Raw genomic sequence first — 22,563 nt, 5'->3', positions numbered from 1 at the left:
TGAGCGTGTAACATAGACCATGTCTGTGGGCGTGGCCGTGTTTTGATTGGCCAGCGTCAGAGGAGAAAAAGTAAAATGTCTGTAGGACACACAGAGTTGATTGAAGGGAAAATTTGCACCATTATTAGAGGGCATAACTTTAGAACGGAGGGTCACAGAAGAAAAAGAAAAACTGTTTCACAATCGGTGAAACCACGGTAATTTGAGGAGGCACTCAGTTTAAATTAAAAATTCTATTGAAAGATCCTCTTTAAAGATGTTTCTTGGATTATAATGGCATATCCTCAGGGTGGATATTCAGTTATTTCGCAGGGGACTCTGCACTGCAGTAATAGGGGGGAAACTTCCACTTCACACCATAGTGATGTATGTAACAATGGTAAATGCAAAAAAAAAAAGTGTGACATCTCTACCAATATAACTGTCTGCAACACTGCACCTTGTAAATTTCAAAACCGATAACCAAGAAGTCTCTCCCGACCGCCCTCGCCTTCCGTCTGTCTTTCTGAAGAAGAGAGGCCAGCAAGGTGCATGCATTCTTCTCATCATCTCCTTCCACTGTTATCAGGAACTGAGGATTGGTCCAGAAAGTGCCTGTAGAGGAATAAGACGGGTGTAAGGACTGCTACTCACTCATTCACCCAGAGATAAGGACAGCAGGTCCCACACACAGGTTAAGCCAACAATATTATGTGTATGTGCAGTGTCGGACTGGGATGTCTAGGGCTCACCCTACAGCTATATGCAAATTCCTGTTATCCATTATCCCTGTTATAGTGGAGCTTCGACTGTAAACACACAGGCGGCATACACAGCAATACCGTGATCACCAGTGACATACACAGGAGCTTAGTGTATAGTGTACAGGTAATACCGTGATCACCAGTGACATACATAGGAGCTCTGTATATAGTGTCAGTGTACAGGTAATACAGTGATCACCAGTGACATTATACATATTAGCTCTGTGTATAATGTCAGTGTACAGGTAATATAGTGACCATCTGTGACATTATACACAGGAGATCTGTATATAGTCTCCGTGTACAGGTAATACAGGGATCAACAGTGACATACACAAGCTCTGTATATAGTGTCAGTGTACAGGTAATGCAGTGATCACAGGTGACATTATACACGAGCTCTGTGTATAGTGTATAGTGTACAGGTAATACCGTGATCACCAGTGACATTATACACAGGAGCTCTGTATATAGTATACAGTGTAAATGTACAGGTAATTCAGTGACTCACCAACAACAATATACACAGGAGCTCTGTATATAGTGTACAGGTAATACAGGGATTACCAGTTACATTATTGAAATGAGCGTTGTATATAGTGTCAGTGTACAGGTAATACAGGGATTACCAGTGACATTATACACAGGAGCTCTGTATATAGTGTAAGTGCACAGTTAATACAGGGATCACCAGTGACATTATACACAGGATCTTTGTATATAGTGTATAGTGTCAGTGTACAGATAACACACTGGCTAACCAGTGACCTCTCTTGGTGAAATCCTTCATCTTCAATTTTCTTCTTCATCTGGCACAGACTGACATCACTTCTTCTAGCCAGGACTCATCTCTGCAGAAAATAACACACAGTTATAAATAGCTGATCTCTCCTATAGCACATTCCCCACTTATTCCTTGACTTCTACACTACGCCAGATGAAGAAAAAGGGCGGCATAGTGCCACCCTGCACGGTAACAAGGCCTCCCTTTTGTCCCCCCCCCCCCACCCATGGAAAACCGTATTCTAAAAAGTAAAAAATATTACAGCAGTAATGTTCCCTAATTGGCCCCTACAGTAATTATGTCCATCCACCTGCCACCATAAGCTAATAATGTAGGCTCCTAATTTTGGTCTCCATACAGCAATTACGTCCCTCAACATGGCCGCTTTAATAATGACCCCCTTCTTGGGCCCTTATGTCCCTGGTGCCGATGCCTATGTCCATGTCCATTCTGGCCTTATGTCCTGGTCTCTTTTCTTGGCCCATGTTATGGCCCCTTTTCTTGGCCCACATCCTGTCCTAATGTCCTGGTCCCATGCCCCTGGTCCTGGCCCCGCATCCACAGAAGAATAAAAAAAACATCCTTCTTACTTACCTGCGCTCCCAGCGCCATGCAGCATGGGATCTGAAGATCCCTTCAGATCTGGTGTGGTCGTGTTAAAATAGCCGCCTACCTATCAAAGGCCGGTGGCTGACATCAGGTCACCTGTCGAGTTTACTTTTATGCGCCTCCTGCGATGGGCACATTGACGTCACAGCCGTTGGCCTCTGATAGGTCGGCGGCCATGTTAACTATTGTGGTGCAGACTTTTAATGCACCCAATACATTTCAACCGAATGTGCATCCTTGGAAGCACATTCAGATGAAACCAGTGGGTCCACTCTACATCCTTCTTGGTGGCGAACCGAGGACCCGGGCCCACTGGGGAGTCGTCCGGCATCCCGGTGTTCCAGTCCAACCCTGTGTATATGGCCCCTTGGGCCTTTCCGGACACCCCATGTGAGACATCGGGGAAAAGAGTAATCCAGCATGCTCAATGCCAAATCCTTTTTTTTTCCTGTAGCAGATGGGTTTGTCAAAATCTTAAAGCATACCTGTTATTTCATGTGAATAACACCATTTCTGTCCATCTTGTGACTTGTATTCTGCATTTTTGCTAGTTTTCCCCTCTGCAGGCTTCATTTCTAATTTTCAGTAGTCTCCGAGTTAGTGGATATAGAAACCAACTTAATGTCTCCCATAAAAGCACACAGACATGAGGGATTCCCGCTCTCCTGTCTCCATGTAGCACTCGTTTAAAATTAGTAATAGCAGCATAGAAGACAGAGTCCAGTAATTATATGACTTGTATTCTGCATTTTTTCACCAGTTTTTTACTCTGAAAACTCTCTAATTTTCAGCTGTCTCTAAGCTTGTGGGTGTAGATGTGGCGCGCCCTACCAGGGCAGCGGGGTACTCGGTACCGGGTCCGGTACTTAAAGGGGATGTCACGGTGGCTGCGACCCGGTCCATGGCCCTGGGCACCCAATTAAAGGGAAAGGTCTTTAAGGGTATTTGTGAATAAAGTCTATTGTTTGTGACGCCACCTGTGGTGTTCGGTCAGTGGGGACCGACGCTGCTTAAAGGGGTCCTCTGGAGTGATGGTATGCAGCAAGATGGTGACGCTTCCCACAGGTGAAGCGGGGTCCCCAGAGCTTTCCAAGTCTAGGGCACCGATGGTGTGGTGGATGGTATAGCAAAGAACGAGGACACAGGTTTGCAGTCTTTACCTGGTTTACTGATGGTAGTAGTAGTAGTCCCTCAGTCCAGGGTACCAGGTGTAGGGTAGCTGTGGTCCGGCCGGCTTGGAGGCAATAGGAGATCCCTCTCCCAGGTGAGGTCCGTAAGCCTTTCCTTGCGCTATTTAGTTGATTAGGTCCCTGCTGCTTGAAGCTTATTGCAAGTCCCCTCTCTCCTGTCCTAAGACAGATGTCTGTACGATAGGCAGTGCGAGCCTGTTTATAGGATCTCTATCATGACCCGGGCTCTAAAGTTACTGCTTCACCTCAGACTTGATGCAGGCAATTGACATACAGTCCTAGGCCCTCCGGTTCTGCCATGCATCCTGGAGAACAATATGACCTCGGGCTCCCGGTATCCGGCTTCTGTGCTCTGGCTCCTAGGCTGTCCTTCCGCTGTTCCCCTCCTGAGCCTCTTCCTCCTCTGTGCTCCTTCCCTCTAAGCTCCTCCACTATTCAACTCTCCTTCAGATTCTCCCTCTTTCCAGGGGTAGCAGGTCTCTTGTGGCTGCTCGGCCCCTACATCTGCTCTAGATGTCCTTCTACTTTCCTCTCCTCTCTCAGACTGGCTGGCTCCTCCTCCAGACCAGGATACATAAAGTGTAAGGAAGCTCCCCTGAATCCGGGTCCTGAGCTCCTGGCCTAGATTCAGATGTGTTGAATGTGAGTGCCTTACCTGATAGAAAGAATCTCCCTTGCCTACAAGCGTGACATCACCCTCCCTGAAAGGAAGGCAACATCACTGCAACAACCGGTTCCCTGGGGTGCTGCAGATGCCTACTATAATGTCTCCCATGAAATCATGCACTGACATGAGGGATTCCTTCTCTCCTGTCTCTATGTAGCACATGTTCAGAATAGAGGATATTATGGATATTATGCAACAGCACTGAGCAGTGTATCTGTGAGTCCAGCTCTGGGTGGAAAGAAAACACTTACTAGCAAGAAGCAGCATAGGTCTGTGTGTGCCTGCACCTTTCTATTTCACTATGTTCCTCTTTCCCCTGTCATATATCCATAGACTTCAACAGGCAGCTGTAATCTGACAAATTAGTCAGTAGTCAGTTCATCTTGTCTTGAGCAGAACGGATTTTAGCAGTTTTGAAAGTAAATGATGCGTTCAGGAGACAGGTGGAAGGAAAGAAGTGGCTCATAAGTGGAGAAAGAAGCATATTTCTTGGATAAGATATATTACAAAGTTTCTTATATTCACATGTATTATTGATTTAAGCAAAATGTTTGGAAGCGACAGACACTATTCAAGGCCCCACAAGGTTAAAGTATTCATTTTACAAAAGGTTACCTGAAAATAGTTATCTCCTTTAATTATAAAATATGCTACAACTTAGTGATCTCCAAAACTACAACTCTCAGCATGCCCTAAAACAAGATGCGTCACCTTTGTAATTTCGGCAGCCTCCGGCATTGTGCCCTCTCACCCATTTCCCTTCAAATGAGTTGGAGTTCCACGGATGGGGATAGTCGCTGCAAGCCAAATCTGGGGTCAGATTGCAGATGTCCAAAGTATCGAAACAGCGCAGAAAGTCATCCATCTGCATCCTAAAGAAAAACATAGGAGTCAACGGACAACATGGCGCCAATATATTGCTCCGCGTACAGTCTCGGAGGTCAATGCCCTACCAGAATTCACCATCTTCTCCCTTAAGCTGAAGCTTCTGTCTGGTTGCATTGTCCACTAGTAACCACGTGGAGGAGCTGGAGGCAGAAATATTCTGATACATTAATTTATTTTTTGGCTGCATTTAGGGCTAAAAATAATTTTTGCAAATGGTGCAAAATTTGTAATGACACCCAATTGCACAAATTACTTTGAGCCCCAATTACATGCATTTATGTAAAAAAAATAAGTACATAAAAAAAAAAAATGACCCCTAAGTTGCACAAGGGTCCCATCCATCTGACCCATATTGCTGGATCAATGTGACCAGGAACAGTTCCCATAAAACCATAAGTCAATTCCCTCATATGATCCTTCAAATGGAGCTTCAGTTCAGCCTCCATTTTCAAGATCTCTGCTGACTGACAGTGAATAAAACATTAATTACACCTAGAGAAAATAGACCTAATCCTTCTCACAGCTACGAGGTTGTGTCCGGTCTATTAATTCTCTGTAAACTGGAAAGCCATGGTTATAGAAATTACCTTCTCTGACACATTATAGGAAATGAAAAAAAAATGTCCCAGATTGTCAGAAATGGAGAAAAAAAAATCAATAAAACTGCTTCATCGATGTGAATTGTCATGTTCACTCACTTATCACTCCAACGTCCATTCCACTCCACTTGTCCCCAAGGATTCCGCAATCTCAGTAATGGGATTTTGCGCTCATGATATTCTACCTAGAACAGAGATTGTAATGTCATGTAGAATGTGACCTTTTATGTACAGTAAATACTATATGGAGAAAAGTATGTGCCCCCTCCACATTACACATTGACCTCCCATTCTACATCCATAGACATTAATATGGAGTCGGCCCCACTGCAGATATAACATCTCCGGCTCTTCTGGGGAAGTTTCCTACAAGATTCTGGAGGAGTCTGTGGGAATTTTTGCCCCTTCATCCAGAAGAACATATGTGACAACATATATAGCCTGAATCCCCTGATGATACTGGCTAAGCGAAACATGTCTGGAGGCTACAAGCTGCATGTTTTAAAGTGCAAGTATGACAATATGGTGCTGGGCAGTGGTGGGGTCAGACCCTGATGTTGGGGAGAGGCCGGGCTCACAATCTCCGTTCTAGTTCATCCCAAAGGTGTTGGATGGGGTTGACGTTTGGACTCTGGGCGCCTGTTAAGCTCTTCCACCAAACTCCCCCCTCCTTGTCTTTAAAGGCATTGTTCACTGAGCGCAGTCATGGAGAACAAGAAAGGGTCTTACTCTTCCCCAAACTGTTCCCACAAAGCTGGAAGCTACAATTTTCCAAAATGTGCTGTGCTAAAGTATTAATTTCAGTGAGGGAAATCTTACAGGGCTGAGATCGACTCGTGATAACAAGCCGATTGTATTATCCATCCTCCACCAAACTGTACAGCAGGCACAATACAGTCAGGGGGTAACATTCTCCTAACATTCGTCAAACCCAGACTTGTCCATCAGATGCCAGATAGAGAAGTGTGTGATCTATTACTGCACAGAACACGTGTCCTCCAGAATCCAGTGGTGGCGGCTTTACACCACTCCATCTGACGCTCAGCATTGCGCTTGGTGATGTAAGGCTGCATGCAGCTGCTCAGCCATGAAGCTCCCAGTGGGGGCGCAGTGATTGTGCTGATGTTAATATCAGAGGAGGTCTTGAATCTGCAATTATGGATTCAGCAGAGCGTTGGTGACTTTTGTACCCTCTGCTCCTCAGCACTTTGCCCCCACTCTGTAGAGTTACGGGGTCTTCACTTCGTGGCTGAGTTGCTGTGGTTCCTTTCTCGTCTCAATAATATCACTCACAAGTGATGGAGGAAGATATTGGAGCAAAGAAATGTCACGAACGTAAATGTTACCCTGGTATCTCCCATTACAGGACCGCAGCAGGGGTCAGATGGTATACACTGGGGGCGAGGGGCCAGATATTATACATCGGGAGTAGAGGGCCTGATGTTACACACCAGTCGGTAGGGGGCCAAATATTATACATCGGGGGTAGGGGGCCTGATGTTATACACCGGGGGCTGATGTTACACACAAGGGGCAGGGTGCTGGATGTCATACACTGGGGAAGAGGGGCCAGATGTTATACACTAGAGGGCGAGGAGCTGAATGTTACACACCAGGGGCGGGGGGCCAGATGTTATACACCGGGGGCGAGGAGCCGGATGTTTTACACTAGAGGGCGAGGAGCTGAATGTTATACACCGGGGGTGAGGAGCTGAATGTTATACACCAGGGGTGAGGGCCAGATGTTATACACTGGGGGCGAGGAGCTGAATGTTATACACCAGGGGTGAGGGCCAGATATTATACACTGGGGGAGAGGAGCTGAATGTTACACACCAGGGGTGAGGGGCCGAATGTTATACACCGGGGATGAGGGGCCGGATGTTATACACCGGGGGTGAGGGGTCGAATGTTATACACCGGGGATGACGGGCCGGATGTTATACACCGGGGATGACAGGCCGGATGTTATACACCGGGGATGACGGGCCGGATGTTATACACCGGGGGTGAGGGGCCAGATGTTATACACCGGAGGCAATGTGACTTAAGAAGAAAGCTAAATTCAATGAATAAGACGTGCAGCCCAACACCCTTCTCCATACAGTGAATGTATACAGTATATACACATGTCCTTACCTCGGAGACACCAATGATGGAGTAGGCATGACCTTTCACCAATCCTTCTGGGGTTCTCATTTCACTTTCTGACTGGTCCAGAATCTAAACAGAAGTAATTCTGCGTAATAAGAGTCATCATCATATGTGAACCACATTTCCAGTTTATCTGTACAGAGGGAGCGCAGCTCTGCTATTATACTACGAGACCACAGAATAGATGACGAATGTAATATTGCTTCAGACTACCACCACTCGCTAGATTGGGATACCTAGACCCTGTTTCAGGACAGTTTGGGTGGAGCGGGGATCACACATACTGCATGTTGGTTCCATTCAATGTCTATGGATTGAAGAAAACATCCGGGTGCCGTACTCTCAGACATTGAATGGAACAGCAGGGGCTTGGGACCCCATTCTAGAGATTAGAGGGGGTCACAGTAATTTTACAGTTATTACCTATCCTATGGCAGGTCTTCCATTATTCATGTCCTAAGAAAACCTGGCACTCATGAAGGTTGCAAAGTAGAATTTCTTTATTAGTGTGCAATCCAAGGTGATATACATTAGAATCCTCACATTCGGAGCAATACCTTTATTTCACATCCTATACAATCCATATAACAGAAGGTCAGAATTTATGATGGAAAAGTCTACATATCACTATGTATTACCTACTAATATAGAAATGTTTCTTTGCAACTTTCATGACTGCCAAATTATCTTATATGCTCTCAAAAGGAGTAGGACCCAACAAGAGCACAATTACCCAGTACGGGAGAGCCATGTTCTATATGCCGACCCTAAAAATGTCCTCGTATTCAACTTTATACCCCATTTTCAATGAAAATTGCCTCTTCACAGAGGAAGAGGACTTAAACTCTTGACAAGGTTTGTTAAAGGGTTGATATTGACTTTAAGGATTGCTACATCCAATAGGTGGCACTAGAGTTTAAGTCATTTTCCTCTTGGAAGAGGCAATTTGCATATTCAATTTCCCAGAGTAGCATTGCATGGCCTATAAGTCTCCTCATTCTGACATGCCAGGCCTGGCTTGTCAGGCTCCATAATGAGAAATGTTACCCATTATACCCCAGTGAGAAGGTCACTGGTAAAATACTGGAGGGGAGATATGTGTCACTGAGGATGTTAGTCTCAGTGATATGAACCACACTATGTGCTGAGAGGAGTTAATCGGCCATATTAAGGGCCAGGTTTTTGTGGACAGTTTAAGAGTTGGGTGGGAGGATGTTCACCATGTCTCCACTCATAGCTGCGGTCTTGTTGCTGAGAATCAGACTTTTAATACTTTATGTTAATTAGTTCTTCCATGCTCCGGGGCATGCTGTGCCTCGAAATGAACTCTGCCTCCGGTTTTAATTTGCGTACCACCCCTCCCTCCTATGAACGTCGCAGTGCCCTGTGACGTGCAGTTGTGGCGCCGGCCAGTAGCAGTGACTCGCCTGAGTAGAAGCATAATGAAGCCCCATAACAGGGCAGAAAAGGAACACATAATCGTACGAGGGCGCGGGACTCCGGCAACAAGACCGCAGCTATGAGGCATACAGGTAGGACTATTTTAACAATTCTATCACCTGTATGGCCATAGTAATAGCTTAAAAGCATCCCAGGGGTGACAGATTCCCTTTAAGCAGCAGAGTGAGTAGATCTACCATGTCCTGTTTTGCAAACTCAAGAGTATGCGGTTTTTCATGTAGGTTTCTTAATGCCAATCCCAGTGATATCCCTCCCACAAAGTCTCTACTCTCACATTGATTGAGGCTCCCATCAGTGACCTCTTCTCTACGGCTTTCTGGATGATCTGGAACAAGGTTGGAGGAGCCGCCTTGAGGTCCACACTCTCATCCACTCCACCGGTGAAATCCACGAAGGCTTCATTAATCCATCCACCACTCAGAGCCTCATAGGAACCATTCAATCTAGGAGCAAATATTGATGTGCCAGAAATCTTCTTAACCAAATTTTCAATACAGCGTAGTAATAATAATAGTAATAATAATACAAATAAAAGTAGCAACAATAATAGTAATAATGCTAACAATAGTAATCATAATAATATTTATAATAAAAATAACAATAATAGTAGTACAAATTAATTACAACAACAATAATATTAGCAATAATAACAGTAGTAATAATAGTAATAATAATGACAATATTAATAATAGTAATAATGACAGTAATTTAAACAATTATAGTAGCAATAATAATAGTAATAATAACAACAATCATAATAGTAATAATAATAATAGCAGCAATAATAACAGTAGTAATAATAGTAATAATAATAGTAGTAATAAGCATAGCAATAATGCTATCTGCAACAACAATACTACTACTAATAATAATAAAAAATAAAAATAAAAACAATAAAATGATAGTTATAAAAACTAATAACTAATATAATCGTAATAAAAACAATATAACAATTATTATTATTAGTGATGTTGTCAGCAGCTGGTGAACCTGGGCAAGTGCTGGGGCCCACTGTGTCAGAAGGACCCATTCGGGTGCAGGAATGGAGGGAGCTCGGGAGCTGAGCCTGCACCGTACAGCTTGGGTATCTGCTGTGTTGTACAGTGGGCATCCTAATATATTTAGCATAGATTGCAGCAATTTATCACCTTAAAAGGCACTGGCAATTGGCACAGGTTCAAGTTTCCTAGAGAGACTAAAATAAATATAAGAAAAAAAAAAAAAAAACATTTTGAAAACATAAAAAAATATAAAGGTTCATATTTTCCCTTTTCCCTGACTGTAAATAAAACCTTTAAAAAATTATTTAAAAATCACATATTTGACATCACCGCATGCATAACTGTCAAAGCAAAAAAAAAAAAATTATAATAATTATCCCATACAGTGAACACTAAAACCCACCCCAGAATTGGCAGAATCAGAATTTTACTGTCGCTTCACCTCCATCCCCCCAAAAAAGAGAATAATACAAAAAAAAAACTGAAAATCAAATAGAACCCAACAGGGTAATAATTAAAATGCCAGATTGCACCGCACAGAACAAGCAAAGGTGCAACTCTATAAACCAATAAGGCAGGAGATAAATATCGAAAGGTGGATGGATCCCCTTTAGTAAACTTTTACCTGCCGATATTGATGTAAACAAACAAACCACACTTTACTTGCCCTCCCCAGGTCCAGCGGGGTGTGTACCCACCAATGCTCTGGTCTCTGCTGTTTGGCTGCAGAGCTGACGTCACATCGACAGCGCTGCAGCCAATCACTGAGCTCAGTGGCTCGTGCCGTCTACATCAGCGGAGCCTCTGAGCTCTGTGATTGGCTGCAGTCCTGTCGATGTGATTTCTCCTCTGCGGCCTATACACAAAGAAGAAATGGCGGAGACACAGCGCTGCATCGGAGGAGGATAGGTCAAGTGCAGTTTAGTCATTTTTTTTTTACAATGAACTGAGCCAGCAAGAAAACTTTTTCTGAAAGAGGACAACCCCTTTAAACCTGTAATATGATGCTACCCTTTAAGTATATATGTATTGGCTGTTGCTCTCTGATATCAGTTTATTGTAAAGTCAATCAGCAAATAGTGATTAAACCCTTGTGATAATGTGACGGGTGACTCACTTGGCATAAGCCTTTTCCAATAAGGCGGGCCAGAACTCGCTCTTCTGGGCAGAACTGACAAACACCAGCTCTCCGTTCATAGTAGGCAAATAATCGTCAACCACGACATCAACCCACTGTCCGTACTGCCAGAACTGGAAGGCAAAGAGGACCAGAATAAGACGACAGTTAGGGTATGTTTCCACGTTCAGGAAACGCTGCGTTTTTGACGCTGCGTTTTTCTGCTGCGTCAAAAACGCAGCGTCCAGATGTTACAGCATAGTGGATGGGATTTCATGAAATCCAGACTCCACTATGCGTTTAAAAACGCATGCGTTTTTGCCGCGAAAACGCATGCGTTGTGCGTTTTTTCAAAACGCTGCATGTTGCTACTATGAGCAAAACACGCAGGAACACCGCAGGTGACCTGCCAGTGACCTCAGGTGCAGTTTTGGTCAGGATTTTACTTGCATAAAATCCTGACCAAAGACTGATGCAATCCTGAACGTGGAAACATACCCTAAGATGGAAACTTCCAGTAGTCGCTTCATACACAGATTCTGGATTTCTTTTTATTTGTACACTTTTCTCTATATTTAGGGCACAATTCTGGCTCCAATTCCTGTAACTGGGGCTCGCAAAAATAACAAACCTATTAAAGAAGACCCATCACTTGCCATAAATATGTATTTTCCTTTACCTGGTGTAAATGCCACTGTTCTCCTGAATCCGGCGATGTTTTTCTTGTGTTCCTGCGCCTCTCTGTTCCTGAGATATGGACTCCTCTTCTCTGCATATAAATCTAGTCTTCTTTTACAACTAGGCGGGCCCTGAAATAACACGCCCACACAGTGGAGTTTAAGAGCACACCCACTTGTCACAAGACTAGATTCATATCCAGGAAAGAGGAGGACATATCTCAAGAACGGAGAGGCGCAGGAACAAAAAAAAAAACATCGCCGGATTCAGGATAACGGTGGCATTTACACCAGGCAAAAAAATACATATTTATGGCCAGGGATATGTTCTATTTAAATGGGGTCCATTCAGTAACTGTCAAGGATCCATGCAGTGACTCAAGTGCCTCCAAGTGACTAACTAAACAAACTAAAGTTGTGGCTGTAAGATAATCTGGCTCTGGTGGCTTCAAACACCCCACCTGCTCCCCTTCAAATCACCTGAAAATGGAATATTCCAGCATAATTATTATGAAAACTCTGCTGGGCGGGAACCACACGCTCCAGTAACAGGGGATAAAGCGTCAGGGAAGCAGCTGCAGCAAGAAACCAACAGTTACCTAAAACAAGAGAAGGCAATCAATATGAATTAATTCACTGACAACCTGCATCCTTACACTGTATCATTCACAGACACTAAACCAAGTGCAAATGCAAACTGTGTAACCACCAATCAGATACCAGCTTTCATCTTGTCTAGGCGGTTTGGAAAATGTAAGCAGTAATCTAATTGATTGCAATGAGTATGTGTTTTTTTTACAGCTGCAACACAGCTCCTCTCCAGTGTACACATGACGATATTACTACTATATATTTTATATATAATACTAAGTTACATATCTGTTTATCAATATATATTTATCAAGTACTGGAGGGAGGTACATTTCACTAAGGATTTTATTATTTTAAGGGCTGGGTTTTTGTGAACAGCCATAGAGTGGGTGGGAGGTTGTCCACCTTATATCCACCCCAGGAGGCGACCTCCTAAGGCATTCAGTGTTCAGTGTGACTGGAGAGGTTAACTCCAGAGAAGTGTTTGTACTTGAGCTAACCTGAACATTGTGTATTTTTGCTAAACCTGAGCGGGCGGATACCCGCTACCACGAGGACTGTGCTTTGCATTACCACTTTGTTTTGATGTCTTGTTTTTGCCCACAAGGGTCGTGTTTACTTTGACTTCACTATGGTTTATGCTGCATATATAATAAACTAGTGAAGATCTTGAAGAGACAGTGTTTCTGTGCCTACCTCCATGTACAGCCGAGTGAGCCGATCTACCACAGGTGGTGTTTCAAATGTGGGCAATGTTCCAGGAACACACCATGGAGGAGCTTATCAAGCACCTGGTCCATGTCCAACAGCAACATCAACAGCAGCAGCTTGCGCAACAGGAAACAAATAAACTGTTGCTGCAGCAGCTCCAACAGCAGCAGCAGCGACAGCAACAGGAGGAGCTTGCACGCTAGATGGAACTTCTCGTACGTCCAGAAAGCGGTAAGGCAAGCCATGCAAAATATGACCCCAAGGGATAATGTGGAGGCATTTTGAGTGGGTAGCAGAGCATGAGAAGCTACCACCACAGCAGTGTGCAGAGGTGCTGGCCGCTGATCTAACTGGCGAGCCCCAAAAGGCTTATTATGATTTGGCTTACTGCACTTTGTACAGAAGTGGTTGTAGCCAGAGTCATCCACTCCAGCCCAGATGGTTCGAGTGGGTAGTCATGGACAGATTTGCTCACTCCCTTCCTAAGCCGTTGCAGACCTGGTTTGCCCAGACAGACCACCAGTATGCGGACAAACTGGTGGACCTGGTCGAATGATACCAGGTAATCGTAATTTACCTGCCTGTCCGTTTTTCACTGGCACAGAGAGTCGCTCCTATTTGGAATTTAGCTGCCTTTGCTGACTCGATGGAGTGGGACTTCTGATGTCATTCTGATTGACAGCCAGCTCCCCCAGTTAGGCAGTGTGAATATGGCTGTCAATCAGAATAATGTCGGAAGTCCCACCCCGTCGACAGGGCAGAGCAGAAAGAAGCCTCTGCTCTGTAGACCTGACATCAGCAGAGGCTTCTGATTGAGCCGATCTAATCTATATACTGTATATAAAACTCAAAATCTGTAGTAGCCTGCTCTATACAAATCCACAGTTCTCACCCGATTTGGGTGAAATATGGCATGCCCCCTCTCCACCCACAGGAGCAGAATACTGCGCACGTTACATCTCGCTAGCATCCCCCGGTCATGAGATTGGGGCCCCCGAAGTTAGGCCCTAAACATATAATGGAGAAATGTGAAGGTGAAAGTAAAAGTCCTGAGGGGAAAAAAACAGTTGTGACTGACAGGGACAGATTATGGGGAAGGCACCAAACAGTCGCTTCTAAAGTGGCCGCACCACCACACACAACACACAAACATTTCACAAACACCATACAACCATTACACAGACAGCACACATACACCAGCCCACAAGCACAACACCACACAAATGCCACAACACACCACACAAACACCAGATCACTCTAGACACACACCACACAAACACCACCCCACAAATACCACAACACCCCATAAATACCACATGCACACCACACACACACACAAGGGCCACACACGCATGCAAACACACTCAGATGGATACACCCTACGCACACGGCCGAATATTACTGAGCAACAACATTGGTCAAGCAAAAAATGCCTCATAGTAAGATTGTCATTATAGCTTTCATCACTGAAGCTGCTGAGTTAAAGTGAAAGCTGAGCTCTGATTGGTTGCTATGGGCACTTTAAAGTGGATTTTTTTTTTACTGTAGCACTCTGAAAATGACAATTTCAGGGTGACACTGAAAATTTTACTTTACCTACCATAACCAACAATTTAACATATTTTCCACGAGTGAAGCTGCGGGTATTCTACTAGTATATATATATATAATGTGCGACTGTGTATATGTATTACGTGTATATAGGTATATATACACTTAATGCCATTGTAGAAGAGAGCTTGCAATTGCAGTATTTGGTCATTGTGTTTGACAAATAAATTCTTTCAGCATGTTCTATAAGCACACTTACCCAGCTGTCCTTGGCATATGTCTGTCCATTTCATGCTATCACTGATGAACTGAGGGATCTGAGCGATCTCCTAGAAGAGACAGAAAAGATAAGAATGAGATGGAATCCATTGGAGCTGCAATACCAGACATGACCTATGGACCACTGTGGCACTGTTTTTAGAATAAAACAAACATGTTTGTGTATTTGCATAATTGCTCTAACCTGATAATAACCAAGATCTGTAAATTTATGTCTGCAGACCGTAACAATCCTGCTTTACTTTTTTTTTTTTTTTTTTGTGGCTTTTTTTTTTCTTTTTGAAAAATGCCTCTGATCTTTAAAAGAGTTTGTGCCTCCCACGTCCCTCCATTGTGCCGTTCATGGCAGTTAGCACATCACATGCTGGAACGTGGCATGGTCAGCAGCTCTGAAAATGGGCAAATAAAGTGTATAAAGAAGAAAGCAAACACGGCGGACAAAACCTTTATTCTAGCGGTGAGACCGGTGCTATAGAAAGTGCCGCCGCTCCTGCCAAACTGTCCTGGTAAGACACCAGCGTGTAACAACTCGGCACTCACTGCTATGTGAATAGTACTCACTGTGTCATGTGTCGGGTAAAATTACAGAGAAACTCTGTAATGTAATAATTATTGTAATCTGCTGGATATGGGGCTCCATACATCTGCACTTGGAGGATGACTTATATGAGTGACGTTGGGAAGGCGCTAATGTTGGAATTAAATTTTTTAAAAAGTTTTATTTTCTTTTAAACTCTGACGGATCGTATGTTAGGCAGCTAATTATTCAGAAATTGCCAATAGACAGCAAAACATATCCAAAACGACAAACAAAATAAAAATAAAATATCAAAGCTGCAATCTGTGGTCCATGTTCACCATTAAAGTAACATATCAGTTATTAGGAAGGAGCATGAATTGCAAAACAACAAGTCAGATGATGAGTGACAAAAGTTGTTCTTTTTACAGAATTTGACTTAAATATTAAGAAAAGAATCTTTCGGATGGAAGCAGAATAAATAAAGAAGGTACAGGACACGAAATCCTCATATTCCCAAGTAAAATTTGACACAGGTTTGGTAAATCAGTAAACGACATGTTGAATGTTCCCAGTCTAAAGGAAGGCTGTCATCATTAATGCATGATATCTAAAGGACTCGCTGGAAAATTACAAGGTGATGAGATCACTTGCACTATCCTGGATGAATACTGCATTCAAGGGGTTGTCCATTACAGGATAATCCCTTCTTATCTGGTAAAGTGCACCGGATAAAAAAACTACATGCTCACTAGAGATGAGAGGATCTGATGAGATTCGAATTCGCCAAATCACAACATCATCACTACCATACAAAGCACATGTGTAGAGAAGTCTCAGGCTACAGGGTGCGTTCTAAGGTCATTGGACATGTCCTGACATTATGATATGTCCAGCAACCTTACCATGAGCAGGAAGGTTGCGGGTCCTATCAAGTCCAGCCAAGTGACAAGATTCCCAGGGTTTTAGCATGCAGCAGCGGTAAAAAGAGGCACCAGCCAAGAACCATACAGGGAGGAAGCTAGAGAAGTGAGAGTTGAACATTAGTTTGTGTTTTATTAACATTTTTCCGGACCAGTTGGAAAATTGGAGAATCAGAGCCTGACTTTGAGATAGGAGGGTCCTAAGCTGTGTGATCTCCATTCCCAGAGCTGCTACAGATATACAGTACAGACCAAAAGTTTGGACACACCTTCTCATTTAAAGATTTGTCTGTATTTTCATGACTATGAAAATTGTACATTCACACTGAAGGCATCAAAACTATGAATTAACACATATGGAATTATATACTTGACAAAAAAGTGTGAAACAACTGAAATTATGTCTTATATTCTAGGTTCTTCATAGTAGCCACCTTTTGCTTTGATGACTGCTTTGCACACTCTTGGCATTCTCTTGATGAGCTTCAAGAGGTAGTCACCGGGAATGGTCTTCCAACAATCTTGAAGGAGTTCCCAGAGATGCTTAGTACTTGTTGGCCCTTTTGCCTTCACTCTGTGGTCCAGCTCACCCCAAACCATGTTGATTGGGTTCAGGTCTGGTGACTGTGGAGGTCAGGTCATCTGGCGTAGCACCCCATCACTCTCCTTCTTGGTCAAATAGCCTTACACAGTCTGGAGGTGTGTTTGGGGTCATTGTGCTGTTGAAAAATAATTGATGGTCCAACTAAACGCAAACCGGATGAAATAGCATGCCGCTGCATGATGCTGTGGTAGCTATGCTGGTTCAATATGCCTTCAATTTTGAATAAATTCCCAACAGTGTCACCAGCAAAGCACCCCCACACCATCACACCTCCTCCTCCATGCTTCACGGTGGGAACCAGGCATGTAGAGTCCATCCGTTCACCTTTTCTGCTTCACACAAAGACACGGTGGTTGGAACCAAAGATCTCAAATTTGGACTCATCAGACCAAAGGACAGATTTCCACTGGTCTAATGTCCATTCCTTGTGTTCTTTAGCCCAAACCAATCTCTTCTGCTTGTTGCCTGTCCTTAGCAGTGTTTTCCTAGCAGCTATTTTACCATGAAGGCCTGCTGCACAAAGTCTCCTCTTAATAGTTGTTGTAGAGATGTGTCTGCTGCTAGAACTCTGTGTGGCATTGACCTGGTCTCTGATCTGAGCTGCGATTTCTGAGGCTGGTGATTCGGATAAACTTATCCTCAGAAGCAGAGGTGACTCTTGGTCTTCCTTTCCTGGGGCGGTCCTCATGTGAGCCAGTTTCTTTGTAGCTCTTGATGGTTTTTGCCACTGCACTTGGGGACACTTTCAAAGTTTTCCCAATTTTTCGGACTGACTGACCTTCATTTCTTAAAGTAATGATAGCCACTCGTTTTTCTTTACTTAGCTGCTTTTTTCTTGCCATAATACAAATTCTAACAGTCTATTCAGTAGGACTATCAGTTGTGTATCCACCAGACTTCTCCACAACACAACTGATGGTGCCAACCCCATTTATAAGGCAAGAAATCCCACTTATTAAATGTGACAGGGCACACCTGTGAAGTGAAAACCATTCCCGGTGACTACCTCTTGAAGCTCATCAAGAGAATGCCAAGAGTGTGCAAAGCAGTCATCAAAGCAAAAGGTGGCTACTTTGAAGAACCTAGAATATAAGACATAATTTCTGTTGTTTCACACTTTTTTGTTAAGTATATAACTCCATGTGTTAATTCATAGTTTTGATGCCTTCAGTGTGAATGTACAATTTTCATAGTCATAAAAATACAGAAAAAACTTTTTATATGAGAAGGTGTGTCCAAACTTTTGGTCTGTACTGTATATGTGTATAATGTGCATAATATATAGAATTTTTTAAGAATTGATTTTGCCCGATTTTTCTTTTTGAATTACGCATCAACATATTCTGTGGTAATGTACAGAGAAAGACAAGCAAGTCATAAAACGCAGGAACTGGTGGAGTAATATGATATGATAATAGGTGACATCAGGGTCAAAGGGCGAAGACTGGGCCTCTTGAAATGAGATCAGAAATGGTGGAGAGGGAAGGGTTAAAGGTTATTGTTTAAATTGGGTTTTTGTGGTATTTAAAAAAAATATTTTTGGCAATTTTTTTTTACATATCTCAGTCTGTACTAAAAATTAACAAAAAATTAAAATAAACTAGAAATCTTGCTGCTTTCCCACTGGCCACTGGGGCTATTCTAGGCTCTAACTCACTGTCATTTCAGGAAACAACACATGTACAGGATCGGACCGGCCCACAGGGGAACCGGTGAATCCCCAGGTGGGCCCCTGTGCAGGAGTGTACACTTAATTCACTATGTACAGACAAAGGGAGCATCTCATCATTCATTTAACAAAATACTAAATTTATGAATGAGGGTAATCCGACACTGCACATGCACATTAGCTGCCATGATCAGACCCTCAAACCTATTTTGTGTTGAATCATCTTAGGAGGACGTGCAAAGGTCAATGTAAAGAAGTGGGAGCAGGTCAGCTGTGACATCGCTTATTGTGATTGGTGGATCCTGTGTTATTAAAGGGGGTATACGGGATTTTATTTTAAAAAAAATGTACCTAAGCACTAACTGGCCAGTGAAACAATTGCAAGATTACTAATTTTATTTATTTTTAGAATATGAAAAATAAATGGTGATATTTAAAAAAAAAAAAAATATACAAGTAACACAAAAATCTGATTTAAACAACAGATCTTTTCATTTTATAGCTTTCCTTCAAAAGAGTAAAGCAACGAGTTGGGGGTCCTAGTGTGCATGGTGTTTCGGCTAGTACGTGAGTAATATACAGGTAGTATACTGTATGTGCCTGTTATTATTGGCTGTGATATATATGACAAGGACTTATTATTATATACAAGATGGCCGTACAGCAGATAAGACACTGCAATAATTTCTGATGAATGTGAGGGCTGGAGGCGTGGGAACAAAATAAACACAGATAAGAGAAGGAAGGTGGAGATGACACTGGGTAGGACAGGAGAGCAATGCACCATTACTAATACTAGCATCCTGTGATAATACTCTGAATATAATGTATATAAGGCACCAGTGAGCCTATAGTATCAGTGCATAGGCAACATCCATAAGGCTGTATTCACTCACTGCCAGCCGGGCCCCATCGAACAGGATTCAGAATTTTCCTAGGACTGTTCATTTTCTAAAACCATGACCCCCAATCACAGAAAGAAACGCAGTGTGAATACGCCCTGATAATTATTTCCCGTAACTAAAAATATATATATATATCAGTAAATCATAGGATGTCCCAGTGATCAGCTACGATCGGTAGGAGAATTCAGCTGCAAGTGTTCAATATTTCTACAGCACCACCGCAGGACACATGAAGTACTACAAGGTACCTGTTAGAAATGTAATGCATGGATATGAGGGTCCTCCAACAAGTAAGACTCTCTTCAGAGTAGCTCTTTGTGCTGGCGAATAGGCTGAGATCTTGAATGTTTTTAACTTTATTTTTTAAAACCGACAACCCCATTAAAATATTAAGCATAGAAGAGTCAGGAACGGTTGTCACTGGTTATTGGGACCTTCCCAGCTGTCTCAGAATTGGCGCATCACATGAGATGCGTCAATTGTGGTGCCAGGTCCGGCTCTTCCTGATTGCCCTATTGCAATGGCAAACGGGGTAATGCTTTATGGGGTTGATCTCAGCTGTGTAATGTCAGATGGCATCAAGCCCTGGTGTTAATAATGGAGGAACGTCTATCAGACACCCCCATTACCTATGGAACATCATTCTGATGAGCGATGATGTCACTAAGTTACTGACGTTATCGCTCGTGAGACATGACCGGGAGTGACCTTTGGCGAGTGGGTCTTAAAACGACGCTCTGTAGGTTGCAGAATATAATGGCTGGACATCGTGGGAACGCCATGGGCTTGATGCCACCTGACATTACACTGCTGACATCAACCACATAAACCATTACCCCGCTTGCCACCACACCAGGGCAATCGGGAAGGGCTAGAATGTAATGGATACACCAATTCTGGGGCGGCTGCAGGCTTGCCTTTTTAGGCTGAGAAGGGCATAATAACCAGAGACCTTCCCAACCTAATAATATAAACCGACAGCTGTCTGCTTTAACTTGGCTGGTTGTAAAAAATGGGGAAGGGGACCCCCACATAATTTTTTATTATTATTTAATAGGTTGAATAAGGCTAAACACCCTTTAGTGCCACATGAAAGGCACTAAAGGGTGCAAGTTTATTATATGTAGGGGTCTTGGATCATTAAATATCTACAAGAATCTATTTTGATGGTTCGGGCTGTGAATTTACTGTACTGGCTGATGTCGGGTTTCCTTGAGATGTGTGTGTAAAAATCGGGTGGCATACGCATGGTCTGTGTGCCATCTGATTTTTTTTCTCGAACCCATTGACTTGCATTAGCAAGTCTCATCCGATTCTCATATCCACTGCTGCAATTCTTTCCTTAGTCCGATTAGAGCACTGACTCATTTAATAACATTGGTCAGAGTGCAATGCAATGTTTTCTCGCATTTCACTCCTCCGTATAGTACACCAGTCTGAACGAGCCCTAATTGTATATACTACTGGGAAACCTTGGTGCACAACTATACGGTCGCCATCATAGTTCCCGTAGGGTTTGTCACCCAACTTTCCTTCCCCCCTGAAAGAAAAATTGCCCTTCTGGACTACCAGAAAGAAGAGTAACTAGCCATATGGCAGGTTAGAAAGGAAACAGATCTAGCATTAGAACATATGGATAGAATTAATACAAATTTGGCGTTTTTTATGGGAAATATTCTATTTCTAAAATATCTAGAAATGTCTGAAAAAAAAATCACCACTAACATTTTTAAACCTGAGATTTTGCGGACAAGATAATTATTTGTACACTCTGTGTATTCAGGACTAATCCCCATTCTGGCTCCGTACCTGAGGTCTCTTCCACTGGATCCCTCTGGTTTGCGGTGACCATGGTCCTAATTGGTTGTACCCCAAAGAAGCAGCACCTGGGGGAAAATGTGGGTCCTGAAAAAGAGTCTTTTTCTGCAAACACTCCTGCAGCAGGGTCTGGTAGTCTTGTCCTAGGTAGGGATCAATATTCCTCTGGAGCAGAGTCGGTCTTTCATCGTGCACCAGACGCACAGTTATAGGTGTAGAGGCCATGGTGAGCACTGAGGCCACTAGAGTAGGTGCCGCAGGTGTATATGTGTCTTCGGAGAGGAGGGAGTGGCCCGGTGACAAAGAGCATTGAAGGAGGACGATAAGCGTCTACCTGTGTCTACAATGTGCAGTTTCCCTGTCATTCACAATGAACAAAATCAATGAAAAACTCAACATTCTTAAGGACAAAAAGGAAAAGCCAGGGCAAATGCAACTAGGAGCCGATGACATCACATCCAACAACGACATCACAACTGTAAAAATACTTTAGCACTGATTTTCATGCTACCCACGTAGTATTGTAGAGGCATTACAGATTCTTAGAGGAAGAAATGGCCAGCGCTAGTGATGGGGAGCGTGCTCGGCACTGCACGATACTCGAGCATCAGGGTCTTCGATCAAGTAGCGAGCAGTGTTGAGCATTGGGTGGTGTTCGAGTGCTCCAATCCCCGTAAGTGAATTATCTGAGCCGGGCGGAGAGAGACTCGAGTTTGCCATTCACTTCCATTACACCCGCTATTCGAGTCGAACACGTTCGAGAGTCTGACATGCTCGATTCAAGTACAGAGCACTCGAGTATTTCACCGCTCGATCAACACTAGCCAATGTCTATCGTGATTCAGATTTAAAAAAATAAATGTTACCTACAAAGTAACTTAAAGATTTAAAACATCTTTAGAAGTTATCATATATCTATAGGATGGTGGTCCGATCATTGGGACTACCAGTAATCCAAGAATGGACCGAAGAAATACACTGTTTGGATGTAGCGGTGGTCGTACATGCATTCCTCTGCTCTATTCATTCTCTATAAGACTGTTAGAGATAGCCAAGTTCACCAAATGACCTTTTCCCAGCAGTACCAACGGGAATGGATGAAGCG

The 22,563-nt window shown here is 43.2% G+C and overlaps 1 protein-coding gene across 1 annotated transcript in view; it reads right to left on the bottom strand.

The window, feature by feature from the left end:
* The window catches only part of LOC143805949 (calpain-1 catalytic subunit-like), a 28,398-nt gene extending 6,670 nt beyond the window's left edge, over nucleotides 1-21,728 (bottom strand). Inside the window, exons 1-10 of the mRNA XM_077285717.1 lie at nucleotides 21,450-21,728; nucleotides 15,003-15,072; nucleotides 12,371-12,489; nucleotides 11,214-11,347; nucleotides 9,370-9,538; nucleotides 7,620-7,703; nucleotides 5,580-5,665; nucleotides 4,947-5,021; nucleotides 4,705-4,865; nucleotides 440-594 (exon numbers count right to left, since the gene is read on the bottom strand). Of these exons, the coding sequence (XP_077141832.1) occupies nucleotides 440-594; nucleotides 4,705-4,865; nucleotides 4,947-5,021; nucleotides 5,580-5,665; nucleotides 7,620-7,703; nucleotides 9,370-9,538; nucleotides 11,214-11,347; nucleotides 12,371-12,489; nucleotides 15,003-15,072; nucleotides 21,450-21,683 (1,287 nt within the window). The 5' untranslated portion in view covers nucleotides 21,684-21,728. The remainder of the gene's footprint in view (nucleotides 1-439; nucleotides 595-4,704; nucleotides 4,866-4,946; nucleotides 5,022-5,579; nucleotides 5,666-7,619; nucleotides 7,704-9,369; nucleotides 9,539-11,213; nucleotides 11,348-12,370; nucleotides 12,490-15,002; nucleotides 15,073-21,449) is intronic.
* Between the last annotated feature and the right edge of the window lie 835 nt (nucleotides 21,729-22,563).

Source organism: Ranitomeya variabilis, chromosome 2 (genome assembly GCF_051348905.1).
Source record: "Ranitomeya variabilis isolate aRanVar5 chromosome 2, aRanVar5.hap1, whole genome shotgun sequence".
NCBI lineage: Eukaryota > Metazoa > Chordata > Amphibia > Anura > Dendrobatidae > Ranitomeya > Ranitomeya variabilis.
Note: the sequence above shows the minus strand (reverse complement) of the source record. Positions and strands in the feature narration are given on the sequence as shown.